This window comes from Trichoderma evansii, assembly GCF_050947405.1.
Source record: "Trichoderma evansii strain SZMC 28006 chromosome Unknown GGI43scaffold_10, whole genome shotgun sequence".
Taxonomy (NCBI): domain Eukaryota; kingdom Fungi; phylum Ascomycota; class Sordariomycetes; order Hypocreales; family Hypocreaceae; genus Trichoderma; species Trichoderma evansii.
In genome coordinates, this window is record NW_028145196.1 from 1,045,771 (window position 1) to 1,060,387 (window position 14,617).

The 14,617-nt window shown below is 43.6% G+C and overlaps 6 protein-coding genes across 6 annotated transcripts; 2 read left to right on the forward strand and 4 right to left on the reverse strand.

Moving 5' to 3' along the window:
• Positions 1–49: 49 nt before the first annotated feature.
• GGI43DRAFT_53188 (fungal specific transcription factor domain-containing protein) lies at positions 50–2,041 on the reverse strand. The gene is made up of 3 exons (XM_083209966.1): positions 1,278–2,041; positions 826–1,214; positions 50–773 (listed from the first exon to the last, which is right to left on the reverse strand). The coding sequence occupies exons 1-3, from the start codon at positions 1,686–1,688 to the stop codon at positions 101–103; spliced, it is 1,473 nt and encodes a 490-aa protein (XP_083060682.1). The 5' UTR covers positions 1,689–2,041; the 3' UTR covers positions 50–100.
• GGI43DRAFT_53246 (Zn(II)2Cys6 transcription factor domain-containing protein) lies at positions 1,725–2,451 on the reverse strand. The gene is made up of 3 exons (XM_083209967.1): positions 2,367–2,451; positions 2,200–2,288; positions 1,725–2,127 (listed from the first exon to the last, which is right to left on the reverse strand). The coding sequence occupies exons 1-3, from the start codon at positions 2,418–2,420 to the stop codon at positions 1,785–1,787; spliced, it is 486 nt and encodes a 161-aa protein (XP_083060683.1). The 5' UTR covers positions 2,421–2,451; the 3' UTR covers positions 1,725–1,784.
• Positions 2,452–3,408: 957 nt separating this feature from the next.
• On the forward strand, positions 3,409–5,647 carry GGI43DRAFT_53308 (major facilitator superfamily domain-containing protein). Its single transcript, XM_083209968.1, has 6 exons — positions 3,409–3,919; positions 3,971–4,004; positions 4,063–4,227; positions 4,287–4,758; positions 4,812–5,139; positions 5,198–5,647. The coding sequence occupies exons 1-6, from the start codon at positions 3,718–3,720 to the stop codon at positions 5,533–5,535; spliced, it is 1,539 nt and encodes a 512-aa protein (XP_083060684.1). The 5' UTR covers positions 3,409–3,717; the 3' UTR covers positions 5,536–5,647.
• Positions 5,648–5,759: 112 nt separating this feature from the next.
• Positions 5,760–7,634, reverse strand: GGI43DRAFT_423053 (glycoside hydrolase family 27 protein; the record flags this gene model as incomplete). The annotated part of the gene is made up of 1 exon (XM_083208182.1): positions 5,760–7,634. One exon carries the CDS (start codon positions 7,632–7,634, stop codon positions 5,760–5,762), a length of 1,875 nt encoding a protein of 624 aa, XP_083060685.1.
• Positions 7,635–10,378: 2,744 nt separating this feature from the next.
• Positions 10,379–11,804, forward strand: GGI43DRAFT_405779 (alpha/beta hydrolase). The gene is made up of 2 exons (XM_083206074.1): positions 10,379–10,447; positions 10,511–11,804. The coding sequence occupies exon 2, from the start codon at positions 10,848–10,850 to the stop codon at positions 11,601–11,603; it is 756 nt and encodes a 251-aa protein (XP_083060686.1). The 5' UTR covers positions 10,379–10,447; positions 10,511–10,847; the 3' UTR covers positions 11,604–11,804.
• Positions 11,805–12,288: 484 nt separating this feature from the next.
• On the reverse strand, positions 12,289–14,352 carry GGI43DRAFT_427567 (MFS general substrate transporter; the record flags this gene model as incomplete). Its single annotated transcript, XM_083208828.1, has 8 exons — positions 14,029–14,352; positions 13,791–13,963; positions 13,460–13,722; positions 13,226–13,391; positions 12,960–13,170; positions 12,843–12,909; positions 12,545–12,783; positions 12,289–12,495 (listed from the first exon to the last, which is right to left on the reverse strand). The coding sequence occupies exons 1-8, from the start codon at positions 14,275–14,277 to the stop codon at positions 12,289–12,291; spliced, it is 1,575 nt and encodes a 524-aa protein (XP_083060687.1). The 5' UTR covers positions 14,278–14,352.
• Between the last annotated feature and the right edge of the window lie 265 nt (positions 14,353–14,617).

The following is a 14,617-nucleotide window of genomic DNA, read 5'->3' on the forward strand; positions in this document are numbered from 1 at the left end:
ATGTTATTTTAGAAAGCTGTCGCGCACTTAGGAATAATTCTAAACCATCAATGCTTAACTCATAATAATACTTCACGGCTTGAAGAAAAAAAAAAAAAACTCACCAGAAGAGATTCGTAGTCGTGTTGCCTGGATCTATATCAGGCGCTATATTCATTTCGTTTGGAAATATGTTCCAAAACGTTTGCGTTGGGTCTTGGCCCATAAATTCCCTAAATATTTCGAAATAATCATATTCTTCCCCAAAGCTCATACCAGAATATGATGTGTCGATGTGAAGACCTTGTTCCGGCTCTAGATCACTCTCTATATTTGTCGCAAATGCAGAATTTCCACCAGAAATGGTCCTGGCCCGAGAGGTCATAGTTGAAGATACCAATTTGAGAGTATCATTTGCGAGTAGCTCGTATTGAGAATCCAATTTTGACAACAATTCTTCTTGGAGGCGTTCGTTCATAATCGCCAGACAGATGGAACAATTTCTGATCCAAGATTGAAGATCAATCAGTAAGAAAGATGCCTCAACATGCGATAGTAACTGATGAAGGCCAGTCCTAACTGTTATGAGCATCGTCAAGCCTGCGAATAAGACTCCTTGAACTAGCATCCAAGACAGGGGTATGTTGCTGAGGCGAAGAATTTTAAGAACCTCGTCGATATAGCTCCCAGCAGATCTAGTGCATCTCTCTAAAGACTGAACAGAGGGGCGTGAGCAGAGCGGACTTGGTCGGTGCAGGACAAATGTTGTGCCATGATAAAGGCGATTCCAGTAGCTTTGGTTGGGTTAACATAGATGTGATCTTCGACGAGGATTTTATTACGAACCTGTATGGGTATGTCACATCATACTGAGAATCAACTGGTATATTGACTTGCCACTCGTCAAGCTCTCTTTGTAAATCCGAGATCAGCATCTGCTTTTTTTCGACTGGCATATTTCGAGTGCTACTGTTAATGCCGTAAATCTGTGCCACAATTCGACTTTGTATCTGTCGATGCCGTACATGATGTAGACTGGATAAATTCTCCCTTGTTGGTTTTGGTAATGCACTAGCGATGTGATCCTCTCCGATCGACGAAGGGCGCCCAAGATTATAAGCGAGACTAATCTCAATTGCGTATATGGTCCAGAAGACGCGATTGCGTTTATCATTGGCTTCATCTGAGTGATCACTTGACTCAGGAGTACAATGTAGCCCTATTTCTACAGCCATCTATAAAATGTCAGCAACAATATTATATAAGCTCTGAAACAGGAAAGAAAGGCTGGGTAATACCCTCATTGCAAAGCCAGCTAGTTGCCATTGGCTCGATCCAATCGGTCCATAGGAGCTATAAATTGAAATTAAGGAAAACACTTGTATAAATCCAATGCTCGGACGCAATATATGAGAGTTATAGTCTATCAGCCGCAAAACTCGTGTGCAAAGAGATGTTGGCGATGGTCTTGAAGCTGAAAAATCCAGTAATGCTTTTTGGTCAGATGGTATGCGTATTTGCTGAATTGTATTTGCAGCGTTAACTGCTCCAAGCGCCATTACCATGTAAAATATCATCAGCTCTATGTCTTTGTCGGAACCTCCTTGGCGCAGCTGTGAATCATCCCCTCCGCTCACTTCATTATACTTACTTATTAGCAGATCCAGATCATTAGAATTCAAAATAGGATAGATAGGTAGTATCCACATCTTATATGACAGTAGAAACAGGCTGATATCGCTAGATGAGAGCCTGCCCGGCTTATCGGCCGATCCATATACTTTTTTTCTGCCAATTTCTGCTTGCTAGGAACTGAGTGAGCTGTTATAAATACTCTTCATGGAGAAACAAGACCTCGCGAGCGCACTGGCGTACGCAGCGAAGAAAGCGCCGCTTGAAGGACCAAGATATTTCATTTCTCCAGTAGCATTTAAAGCTACAATGCCTAAATCTGCGGCATCGTCAGCTGGTGTTGAAGAAGCTTGTATTTCTTGCGACTGGGTGCTCGGCGAAATGATTCCTGGGCTTAATGTCGACCCTTCAGTACGATCACGATCTTGTGACTTGAGAGAGCTTCCAGTTGGCACATCCTTGCATTGGATGCGGAAATTTCGATATATCTCATCTTCAAGCCAAGAGGCCCTTTGTCTAAAATATTTGAGTTCCCTTTCATCAATCAGCGCTCAAATTCCTTCAAGGCTAGCATGCAGCTTTCCGTACGCTAAACTGTCGCTCTTCCTATGCCTGGTGTACGGTTCGCAGGTGGTTCTTGCTTTGCCGCATGTTAGGCAATTTGGGTAGCCAGAGCACTAGTTATTTATTGATTAGTATTTTTATTCGTCGACATTTCTCTTTTTCCCAAAATTTGCCAATTTGCTTTGTCCTACCTTTGTTTTTTTACGGTGGCAGCGAACGCATGCCCTTACGGTATTAGTGGCCATATGGTGAGACTGGCTGTGGTCCCAAGCTAGCGGCTGCATATGGGTAGGGTCTCTAAAGTATTGCAACGTAGACTGTATTTGAGGCTGCTGACCCCTTCTGTAAAAGAAGGCCCAGCCATTGTCAATGAAAGGCGGTAAAAGGACAAGAGCAAGATTGCATGGTAGACGTCTTCGAGGTTTGAGAAAGAGTGAGGTGGGCCCCGGCGATTTTTCGCCGAATCTTCTCCACAGAATCATAGTCCACTAAATTACCTAATTAGCTGCATCCAAAGGAGCTGTTCCTCGGTGGTGTTCCCTCACTTCCGTACGGTGTAAAGTTCGAAAGCCTCTGCTAGCTTTTTATGGCATCGAGGCTTTATGTATTGTATTTACGCGTTGCATTTTAGAAGAAATAAGTTGACTCGTTTAGATCGGTAAGTTATTCATGTTGTATTGAACTAACTGTGTGAAGGGGGAAAAACAGGCGATGTGCAGCGCAGATTCGTAGGAAGAAAAGAGTATTTAAATGCTCTTATTTGTACTATTGTACCAAAATACTTTGAAGCCCACGCATGTAAACGTTCGCCGATTAGCTTAGTCGATATAACTTTTGGGTCGAGTTCATCAGAGGAACACTTCGCCGTAGAACTTCCGCTGTAGGAACATGATAGAACTTGAGAATGGTCCTGTTGTATTACGCCTCTTCTCTGATGATTCGATTGATTAGAGATCGGTGATGAAACGCCGCTACGCTACCAAAGATCATTATCGTATGTGCCAGCAGCGAGTTATATAACTTTGGGCAAGCGATTCTTCTCGGGTGTTCGAGGTTTTGCTTTATACAGATACTTACTGCTGGGTGGGGGGTTGCATCGAAGCGTGGAATAAGATTCCGACGGCGGGGCCGATCGTCATATGATAGCCATGGCCAGGCAGCAGGCGATAGACAATAGGCCATTTCACGCACCGGGATAAAAGAATACATGTAGTCTACTTGCAGCCCTTTTTGGTGTGAATTGGGGCTAAGAGTCCTCTTTTTATCTTTCTTCCGCTGGTACCTGCCACATTAGGTGACGCTCGCATCGGAACTCAAGTGCCGACACTGACTCTTGTACTCCTCCTCAATGAACATCAGTGACCATACATCGCAGGGATCGGCAGCCAGAATCCGGAGTTAGAATGGAGTCCATGATGCCCCCCTGCCCATGTCTGAGTCCCAACCCCGCAAACAGACATTTCCCATAAAATCTGGGGTTTCGTGACGCTTTGCTGGTAGAACATTCTGCGTCGCCCTTGTTGACACCAGCAAGAAAGAGCAATGCAGTTCTTCGGGTCAAAGGCAAAGCCATCACAGCCACAAGACGTAAATCTAGCCATGGAAGCGGTTAATGTTGAAAAAGGACTTTCGCCTGTCCAAAATGAAAATATCGTCGACCAGCAGCGCGATATTGACGCCGAATTGGAGCGACGCGTTGTCCGAAAAACGGACAGGAACCTCGTTCCGTTAGTGATGGCTCTTTGTACGTTGCATTGCACCTCTACCACCACCTGCAGCTAACTTTTTTTGGCAGATCTGCTCGCTTTTCTTGATCGATCAAATGTTGGGTACGTATACGCCCTAATACAATGAATGCAAGGTTGTGTTCTAATGGAAATATGAAAGGAATGCCCGTATTGCCGGCATGAGCCAGGATCTGAATCTAGTCGGAGATCGTTACGATTGGCTGCTCACAATATTTTATATTCCATACATTATATTTGAGTTCCTCGGCATCATGTGGAAAATTGTACCGCCGCATATCTGGGCTACTATCGTTGTTTTTATATGGTATGGACCCAAATTGAGCAAACGTAGCCTTGATTTGATGCTAATTGAAGTGGCGATAGGGGTCTTGTTGCGACCCTTCAAGCAGTGACCCAGTCTTGGGGGGGCGAAATGGCTCTAAGATTTCTGATGGGAGCTGCCGAGGCTGGTTACGGACCTGGAATACCATTCTTGCTTTCCTTCTTCTATTTGCGTCACGAAGTTGGCTTCCGCTGTGGAGTATTTCTCTCTGCTGCTCCTCTTGCGAACACGTTTGCGGGAGCTTTAGCATATGGAATTACTTCCGGTAATCCTTCCATTGCAAAATGGAGAGTATTATTCCTAGTTGAGGGCCTACCGACCATTATAATGGCGGCTGTAGCCTACTTTTATCTTCCCGATTCTCCAGAGAAAGCTAAATTTTTCGATGAAGACGAAAAGAGAGTAGCTATTGCACGAAGCGTCCGACAAGCGGGCTCTTCGGAAAGAATAGGCACAGTTGACTGGATGGACTTTTTGAGAGGACTGACCGACGTGAAGGCTTGGTTTACAGGAGTATGATGATATCTCTGATGATTTTCAGAAATCTGTGCTGACGATTCCTATAGCTCATGTATTTCAGCTGCAATGTCAGCTTCGCCTCTCTCCCCGTCTTTCTGCCAACGATTCTCTCAGAAATGGGCTTCTCTAATGTAGATGCTCAAGGATTGACGGCGCCTCCTTTCTTTCTCTCATTTCTCATTACTCTTGTCACACCTTATATCGCCGATAGAACGCAACAGCGTGGCATTATGCTGATTATTCTCACAATAATTGGCGGCGCGGGATACGTTATCCTGGCAGCTGCAAAATCTGTTGGAGCACGCTACTTTGGTGTATTTATGGCTGCTGGAGGCATCTTTCCCTCTATTGCCAATATTCTGCCATGGGTATTAAGTAGGTGTTCCCTAAGATATAGTGCTTCATACTATTTCTATCAGCTAATGTGCTCTAGATAATCAGGGAAGCGATACACGTCGAGGAGCCGGCATTGTTCTTCTCAATGTCATTGGACAATGTGGTCCATTGCTAGGCACGCGACTATATCCAACTAACGAAGGGCCTTTCTACGTAAAGGGGCAATCAGTCTGTGCCGCGTTCATGTTCTTTACAACGCTACTGGTGATTGGCTTACGTATTATACTTGCCCGAGAAAACAAAAAATTGGACGAGAAATACGGCACTATAGAGCAACAGAAGGCGAGGCTTGCTGAAGCACGAGAAAGAGGGGAGGAAACTATTGAGGCTGAGGCCGTAGAAAATTACGGACCAATGTTTAGATACGTGCTATAGCTTCATTAATGGTACCAGACATGTAGCTGAACAGCTGTTTATCTGAGAAATCATCCATCTCTTACTGTAAAAAGCTCCTGGTATCAGTACTGATCTATATATCGTATGTATTATAAAGCTCACCGAAAGGCTAGTAGCTATTTCTTTTTTTGCCAATTGTTTAAATTCGTGACTACATATTGTCTAAAGCTCTATAGGAAACTACACATTAATCTACTTAATTTCTAGTTAACCCTTGATAAGCGCAGTAGTTGCGATTCTCCTTCTGTGAGCCAAGCAGAGTATGATTGTGACACTTTGGTGGAGTTACCTTTCCAGATATCTGTAAAAGTCCAAGTTGACCCAGAGATACCCAAATCTTTCAAAGATACAGTCACTTTCTGCGAAGCGTAAAGGTGAGTTCCAAAACCTCCGTTTCCTTGGTCTGGTCCGTAGTTTACAATAAGCACGTAAGCCTCTTGGTGGTTGTCTGATGGACCTCCAATCCAGGCTTGGAGCTGCTTTGCAGCATTGATTCCTGTGCCAGGGTTGCGGGGCTGCATGGGATATTGCGCAAAGAAATTTGCAGCAGCAATAGATTGTTTGCTGGTAGTCAGCTTAAGGCCCAATACATCAACTTGCTGCATGTCGCCGCCGATGACCAGGTTAGCGGCAGCTCCCAGCCAGTGATTCATAACAGTGGTTCTAATCGTATCGTTAACGCCTGCAAGATGCTCTGGGTTAACTGTAAATAGTGCGTCCATGTCGGGGTATGTCGTAATTGGGACATTTCGCTGTGCCTGAAGACCGATGTATTGACGATAGTTTTCAATTGCACGCTGACCGACTTGCCACGCCATTAATGTATTTGTGCCGTAGTTGTCCAAGTCTTGGTCTGTCCGCATAGAATCAGCGAGGCCGCTCCACACCGGCAGCCAGGTCTCATTACGGCAGAGCTTCCATGAAATATCAAGGCGAATGTTCTTCCCTGATTTTTCAATCGCCTTCTTATAGGCCCGCACGGCATCTGAGCTATCGCACGCAAGATTGGCACCGTTTGAGGGGCTGCCGGGAGTCACAAAATCCAGTTTAAGCATATCAACGCCCCATGACGCCCACTGCTCTATAACTGAGTCATGCCACTGCTGAACACCGTCCTTGCTGAAATCAAAGTCGCAGTTGACCTGATCGTTGTTGCCATTCAAGACATCGGCGATTTTAATGTTGGTGCCAAGAATAGTCTGGTTATGAGCGACACACGGAACTCCAGGAGTGATGTAAACTCCCAATTTTAGGCCTCTGCTGTGGAGCCATGACCCTAACTGCGGGAGGTTAAAGCGTGTAGAGTTGTAGATAATACGACCATGGTTATCGACAGCGCTAAAAGCTTGCCAGCCGGAATCAAGACTGCAAAGGTCATATCCAGCAGCCTTAAATTCCGGTCGGGCAAGCACGCCGCACTGGGTCTCAACGAACTTTTGAGTGTAGTATAAGCCAGACTGCCCAGCAAAAGATGGTACGACTGCAGAACCGTTCTGTAATGCCTGAACTCCGTATGTATTCCAACCTCGGGCGGAGGCTTTGAATCCACCGGGAGTCTTTGCGGTCTTTAGGACTTTCAAGGGGCCGCCAGAGGTGACATCTGGCTCCGGATAGCAGTCTGGTAGTGAAGAGTCACGGTCCTGGATACAGAATGGTGCCGGATGAGTTTTGACGACGTCTGTGCGGCTAGGATCATTGGTATAGCAAGCATCCTCGGCTGCTGCCCAATACCACTGGTTATCGCTGTAGCCCCACGTGGCAGTTGTTGTACCACTAAGCAGGCAAAGCTCGCTGATGTCTTGGAAAGCAATGACAGCGTCGTTATTCTGACTCCCCGCAGCAGCCCCCAGATTGGCTTGCTGCTGCATGAACAGATTTCCCTTGCCATCGTCGCAATTCACCAAGCTTGCGTTGGCCTCAAATTTGGCGGCGCAGTCCATAAACGCATTGTAGCACTCCAAAGTGAAGTTGAGAGTTCCGGGGGTATAAAGATTACCACCACATGAAGTTTGGGCGGCTACAGGGCGAAACAGGAGGAGCCCTACCAGCGAGGCAATAACTCTGGTAACAGGGGCCATTGTGCTAAGAAACACCTTTGAGCCCATGAGCTTCTTCTTTGTCTGTTGCTTGACAAAAAGTGTTGCAGCCACGAAGACGTCAAGGGCCCCTATATATATATGTATTCCCTTGAATCTTTGAAGCCAGCCCCGCTGACATTTGACACTCATGTTGTCAGCTCGGCAGAGGTTGCTGCGCTTGCGGTGAAATTCCCGGGGCGCAAGGGCCTAGAACTAAGTGCTTTACAGTATTAAGGGACAACACGGTTTTTATCCGAGGGTTATTTATTTCAATAGGCAAATTACTAACCCGATAAGTATGCCGAGCATTCAAACCCCGGATACTCCATCACGACCTCATCTTGATTCCGCGGTTGAATTCGTGTGGAGTTAAATCTCATCATTACGAACATTTTGACCGGAATCTGGGGAATCTGGGGTTGTGGAGAGAGGCCGCGGACGATTGCTCGGTGCATCCTTCGGGGCGCCAGCTGTCAGTGGGCTAGACTCTCCCCGCAGAGAATTAGCGGCCTAAATATGCGCTAAACGACGCGACTTAAAAGCGTTAGTGGCCTGAAGGCGTTGTTTGTATAGGTATGCTGATGTGCCTCGTAATCCATCTGATGGCTTCATATTGCACTGCGAATGAAGTGTTCAAAGCTTGGCCTCCCGACCAGTACTTGAAAAAAAAAAAACGATATGGCATATGAGAATCGAGTTGAACTATCCTGCATGGAAAGCATTATAAGACATAGAAAATAAAACTTACAGTATAACTTAATAGTTGTTGTACCTTGAAATTTAAGAATTAGTATACAATAATGGTATAGTAGCAGAAAGTCTTAGCGATTTGACTTTTAGAGCTTCTAGTGAATCAAGTAAGCCTTAGTTTGAATATATCGACTTAGCAGTAAAAGCGAATCGTCGTCCTTACTGACTTGGCTTATATGCTCCGCCATCGCAATATATACTACATGTACTTCGTGATTCGGAATCCGTGCACTTCCGGAATGAGAGTGAGGGTTCACTGCTAGCCTGAGTTGAGAGGTGGATATAGCGCCTGCTTTTGGTATGCCGGCAGAGGAATTTGCGTGTTACCTGCTAGCCAAAAATGTGTAATAGCGTACAGCTCCATCTTGATTGATGCCGCAAGAGTAGTAATTTCAATTTCTCTTCAGAATTTTGTCTTGTGGTCCATAGGCGTTTATGAAAAAAAGTATGTGTGGCTTTACCATTGGCCAAACTGGCTGCTGCCAATTTTATCACCAAGATTGATTGTAATAAAATCCTAAGTTACACCTATCTTTATTTGTCAGTTTCTGGTCGACCGTGGCGTAGCCGAAATCATCTTGTAGGTTCACACCGTCGTTCAGAGCGAAGCTAAAAGCTTTATACTCAAAAACTTGGCATTTGTGACATCCGATTACTAAATGAAAAAGTATTTTCTAAGAAAGCAATTTTGCGAGAAAATGGAAATCCATTAAAACCTGTCGAATGTAACAGCTTTAACAAAAGTAACGACAAAGGCTATGTCAATTCCCTTGTGCTTAGGTATGATAATATATCCCAAGTTGTAGAGTCGAATACAGTTATTGTAATGGTGAATGGTTTCGTCGTAATGAATTTACTGGTGGTGTTTTAGCGCGTTAGGCTGGTCAGCAGGGCCACGCCTAAGAGGTTTTAAAAGATGGCACGTTGTGGAGTTGTTATTATTGGATACATAGCATCTAGGTAATGGTTTCCAACTGGAATGAACAAGCATTTACGATGGGTGTGATAGCTGGATTTGTTCCAGCGATTAGAATGACGCTGGTTTGGTTAGGCCGCACAAGACGGCATAAAGCTCTCAAGGTTCGCTTCTTCTTTGTGTGCTATTAAGGGCATAGCAGGCTGCGGGATTACCTCGCATCATAACCCATAGGGTAGCTTGTGGGATTGGCATGCGAACATACCGGAGGTGCCAACTATTAATTCTTTTAGGCCTTGATCAACACCAAATATTGACTTCTCCAAAAGCTCCTGTCCTATCTGAATAATTCAATCCTAATTACTTTAGGTGAGAGATACAATTCTCGTTTCTACTCTAGCCTCGGTATTATTGGGTGAAATTAGTCGCAATTGAATAATAACTAAGGGGGGTTTAAAAAGCATAAATATTCGATAAGTGTATCTGCTATTAGAGATCGACTAAAATTAGCCCTGAATTTAAGCTTCAATAAGAAAAAAATATTGAAATTATGACAGCTATATGCAGCATTCAGCACAGGAGAAGTCCACCGTATGGGCAGTGAGCAATAACGTGACTTATAACGCGTATAAGGTAGATAGTATCTATAGGCTATATAAGTGGGGTGCAATGCGTTGCCGAATCTCTAGCTTGGTTGAAAACAAAGAGCAAATAACGTACGCAAAGAATATATATAACAATAATTGTTTTGTGGCATTGCATTGAACAAATATTCCACCAATGAGTAATCTGGAACTGTTAAATAAAAGGGGGGCGATTTTGCTCTCCTATGCGTATTTGAGATGTGATGAAATATTTGCGGTAGGTAGCCGATTTGCATGACTCAATGGTAAGCCCAGCGAACGCTACGGTAAAAGAAAGAAGTCCGAAGTGCGCGACCTGGACAAACTCAAAATGCGACGAGCTATATGCTAAAAATAGCAAAAATGCAATCGCTGTCGGAGGTGCTCGGACTGCGACTGTTGAGATAATAGATTTTCTAATTTAAAATGTGCTTATGAAGTTGAATTAAATATCCAGTTTATTTGGCTTTTCATGTTGAAAGTCATGGGACTAAGGATTGGGAAGTCTGGCTGCATGAGAGTTGGTATGTTGCTGTTGGGCTTACATTCTAATTGTCGGCTTGCAAAAGTATTAATCATCATAACAGGTCAGTTCTGAAAGCAGAAACTTTAAATTACCTCGTACTGGTTTATACCAACCCCAATTGGAAACTATACAGATTTATGGACCAGCAGAAGCACTCTCCTTGTCTCAAGATGGACCCAGTTTAGGAGATGGTTACTTGAAACTGACAGCAGATACGAAAAAGACTCGGATACTAAGATTAAATGAGCATTATTTGGCCCTGAGTCATGTTTCTATAAAAGCTGGGCATGCTGCCCTCAAACATGATTCAAATAGTACTCAACTCATTACATGATGTACAATAACTTCTTCTTTAACTGGAGCCGAAAAGTTCTTCACTTTTAATTCCCAACCAAACCATGTCTTTGAAGCCTACTCTCGTTTTCGTGCCTGGTGCATGGCATAGCCCTGACACATGGAGCAAAGTTACTGCCGAGTTGGAGCCTCAAGGCTACAAATCAATTTGTATCACTCTACCTACAACTCTTTCAGATCCAAGCAAGGGAATAGCGGATGACATTGGTGAGGCAAGAAAGGCTATTTTAGCTGAAACATTGCAAGGTCGAGATGTTGTCGTTGTGGTTCACTCGTACGGTGGAATGGTGGGCCCAAGTGCTATTAAAGGCCTGACTGAAGCTACGAGTGAAAGACCTGGACGGGTCATTGGCATTGCCATGATGGCGACTGGCTATTGTATGACAGGGATTGGCTTTCTTGAAGGAATTGGGGGATCTCCGCCACCTTTTTGGAAGGCAGATACAGAGAAAGGATACGCCACGCTTATTGTTGATACAAGAGAATTGTTTTATCATGACCTCCCAGAGGAAGAGGGAAACTACTGGGTTGGCCGACTTTTAAATCATTCATTAAAATCTCTCACAGATAGTGGAGAGCGTGTTTACTCAGGCTGGAAAGATGTTCCAACCCGATATTTGATTACGACAGATGACAGGACTTTTCCTACAGAGGTTCAATTGGGCATTGGCCAAGGTGCTAAAGACCAAGGAGGAGAAGTCATTATTGAACAAATCCATACCAGCCACTCGCCAATGCTCAGCAAACCAAAAGAAACAGCTGAATTTATTGTGAGGGCAGTGGAATCTTTTACTCAATGACTGAAATACAAATATATATATATCGATATATATCGCCATGGTCGCTAACCTGGAATAACTTTTATGTAGACAATCTCTTCTCTGTTTAGACTTTCCTTCGCCTCCGTTTCAAACATATGTGTATATATTTCCCTGTTTGGCTTGATACGAATTCTTAGAAGTAAATGTATATCGACCGATGTTCATGAATTCCAAAAGTTGAGAAGTGTCCAACTAGTATAGTCTTATGATGAGATCTTGATATGAATAGCAGCAACTGACCATCTTTACTAGCAAATTAAGTCGCCACTTCAGATAATCCTATTCAAATGAACTATCCGTTTTGTTTTTTTGTGGGTTATCGATATAAGTGGATATTATTTGAGAGTAATATATCGTACTATGTTTTCATTAATTTGAGAAATAACAACATATCATCACGACTGCTTACTTATGCTTTGAGCTATTTCCATTTATCTGGATAGGCCAAAAATAGCTTACGGCAGCAAAAAAGGAAAGAAAGTGCCAAGAAAGGACGTTTCATATAAGGGGGCGTAAGCAACAAGTATATTAGTAAATACTGAGTTTAAGGCTAAATAAAATGAGATAGATTCGTTCTCCAGTATTATCTGGGAATATTTAGAGAACGTATCGACTGCATGTTGTTAATATGAAGGTATAAGACCTTATGCCATGGCGCTTTTACTCACAATTTGAGATTTTCTCTGTCCGTTAAATCCAGCTGATTAGTATCCACTTCATGGACAACTTTGCTTCCGTCAGTATCTATGGTTTCCACAAAGCCGTTACTGGTTACAAGATTTTCCGCTTCGAGCTTGTCACGGCGTTTATTCTCGCGCGATAAATAGAATCGAAGGATGCCAATAACAACTGAAGGAAGGATCGCAGAGAACTGGCATTTGTCAGCTGATGTAAGGTGATATGAGCCTATTTGTCCTTACAATTAATAAAATGATCCATGTGGGCTTATACCGAGGTTTCCATCGAGGTTCGAAAAGCTGAGGTGAAATGATATTTCCCAATCCGTATCCGATATGATAGAGAGCAATGACAGTCGTCTTCTTTGTATGGCCAGCGGAAGCATTTGCTGCCCATATCATAACAACGGCATAAGGCACACCCGTTGTATACCGCAACCAAACGCCTACAATGAGGCCCCAGCGATTGGACCATGGGAGAGCTATGCATTGAGATGGTAAGAGACCATTCGGAATAATTGACAAGAGATAATAGACTCACTTAATAGCAGAATGCTAGATATTACAGCAGGTATATATGCAACGAGTGATATCCACGCTCGAGCATTCTGAGTAATTGGTCAGAATAGCACGTGGAAGGAAATAATCGGCGACGTACCCGAGTTTTGTATAATGTAATCGCAGCCAATGAGAGTGTAAAAAATGCTATGACGCCAGATACAGTGCTAAGCAACGTTGTTTGGAAAACAGTAAATCCAAACGAGTTAATAATCAACGAGGTCTGATTGTTAATTCCATTACCCATCTCTTGAGATAAGGCATGCAAGGCAAACAGCCATGTTTTAGGGTCCCTAATTGCTTCGATGAATCTATAATGAAAATGTTAAAACTGAAAAGAGGTGAAGCAATCTGTCTCTCACTCACTGGTGGTTTTTGAAATGCTTATTTTCAATCCCAGAATTGTTATCCTTAATCCTTAAAACTGCTTGTGCTCGTTCTTCATGTGTTAGGAATTTCGCATGAAGTGGGCTGTCGGGAAAGAGCAGATACACAAAAACGCCGAAAATGATGGTTATCACACCAGTAATAACTATACATTCCGAGTTAGCATGTTGAGTTTGCAACTTGTTTTTAATACGTCAAATGGAGTATATGTACCCATAAGCCACTTCCAGGGGTGAAATGTCCCCGTCTTGATCCATAGAACGCCATATGAAAGAAAGCCAGAGGTAATTGGACTGGAATTGCCAATGGACCACATGACTGACATCATAATGGCCTGTTCCTGATATGTGAAAAACATGGACATGGAGAGCAAAAACGCAGGCACTATACAAGCTTCACTCAGCCCTAGAAGGAAGCGGACGACGAAGAGCGATGCAAAGTTGTTACAAGGAATATGTAGCAATGTTATACCACCCCTGTAAAAGTCAATGTCAAAGCTTCATTATGTATGAGTTATCGATCAAGAGAACTTAGCCCTACACACCATATCATAAGATTCCCAGCTAACCACTTCCCAACGGGGAAGCGTTGAAGAGCCCAATTTTGTGGCCATTCAGCCACCATATAGCCGAAATAAAATATTGATGAGAGCCAATTATATTGATTTGCATTCAAATGCGCATCTTCAAGGATGCCTAATATAGCAGAGCTTCCTAACTATACACAATGATCGTGCTGTAAGTAAGCAATCTCACGGCAACCATTAGATTTGACTGACATACCGTTTGTTTATCGACATACATTAGATGATATCCAATGCAAAGGAACGGAAGTATTCTCCAGAGGCATTTATTACGAATTCTCCGGGCTTCTTCCGGTGTTGGATCTGATACATGCACTGTAGAAAAGAGCCTGTAGCTCTCATCAGCTAAGCGATCGGATAATCTGAGCGTAGGCCCAGTAGCACTACTCGCATCTTGGGAATCTGGCTGCGAGTGTGTCGTTTCCTCATACACAGCTTTTACCGACATGGCTTCTGTGAATGTTTACTAAAGTGACGATAGCTATCTATGAATCGAATCTTCTATTTAATATATACTTTGGACAAGTCCCTCCATGTGAGTTTCAACCTGTGACCCCGTATTCTAAGACATGGCGCAATTGTAAAGGTGTTGATCGTCATCACTGAAGATCGATTTCTACCCTTTCCTAATGAGATTAAGGTAACAATAAAAAACGCGCCCGTAGTTAACATGATATGGAGCTCACTTACACTGCCGAATCGCAGAAACTTACCTACGGAATAATACCAGAAAGAAAGCGGGAGATATCGACCGCTTACCGAAAGCTCGAAGTTGGTAAAACTGCCCG

Bases quoted from the DNA above. Each gene is read 5' to 3' on its own strand.
- GGI43DRAFT_53188 (XM_083209966.1), bottom strand. From the start codon at position 1,688: ATGTGGATACTACCTATCTATCCTATTTTGAATTCTAATGATCTGGAT. The intron at 1,215-1,277 runs GTATTACCCAGC...GACATTTTATAG, and splicing joins TAGCTGGCTTTGCAATGAGG to ATGGCTGTAGAAATAGGGCT. The intron at 774-825 runs GTTCGTAATAAA...ACCCAACCAAAG, and splicing joins GATGTGACATACCCATACAG to CTACTGGAATCGCCTTTATC.
- GGI43DRAFT_53246 (XM_083209967.1), bottom strand. From the start codon at position 2,420: ATGGCCACTAATACCGTAAGGGCATGCGTTCGCTGCCACCGTAAAAAA. The intron at 2,289-2,366 runs GTAGGACAAAGC...ATAAATAACTAG, and splicing joins GCCACCGTAAAAAAACAAAG to TGCTCTGGCTACCCAAATTG. The intron at 2,128-2,199 runs GTACGGAAAGCT...CAAATATTTTAG, and splicing joins AGGAAGAGCGACAGTTTAGC to ACAAAGGGCCTCTTGGCTTG.
- GGI43DRAFT_53308 (XM_083209968.1), top strand. From the start codon at position 3,718: ATGCAGTTCTTCGGGTCAAAGGCAAAGCCATCACAGCCACAAGACGTA. The intron at 3,920-3,970 runs GTACGTTGCATT...TTTTTTTGGCAG, and splicing joins TCCGTTAGTGATGGCTCTTT to ATCTGCTCGCTTTTCTTGAT. The intron at 5,140-5,197 runs GTAGGTGTTCCC...AATGTGCTCTAG, and splicing joins TATTCTGCCATGGGTATTAA to ATAATCAGGGAAGCGATACA.
- GGI43DRAFT_405779 (XM_083206074.1), top strand. From the start codon at position 10,848: ATGTCTTTGAAGCCTACTCTCGTTTTCGTGCCTGGTGCATGGCATAGC.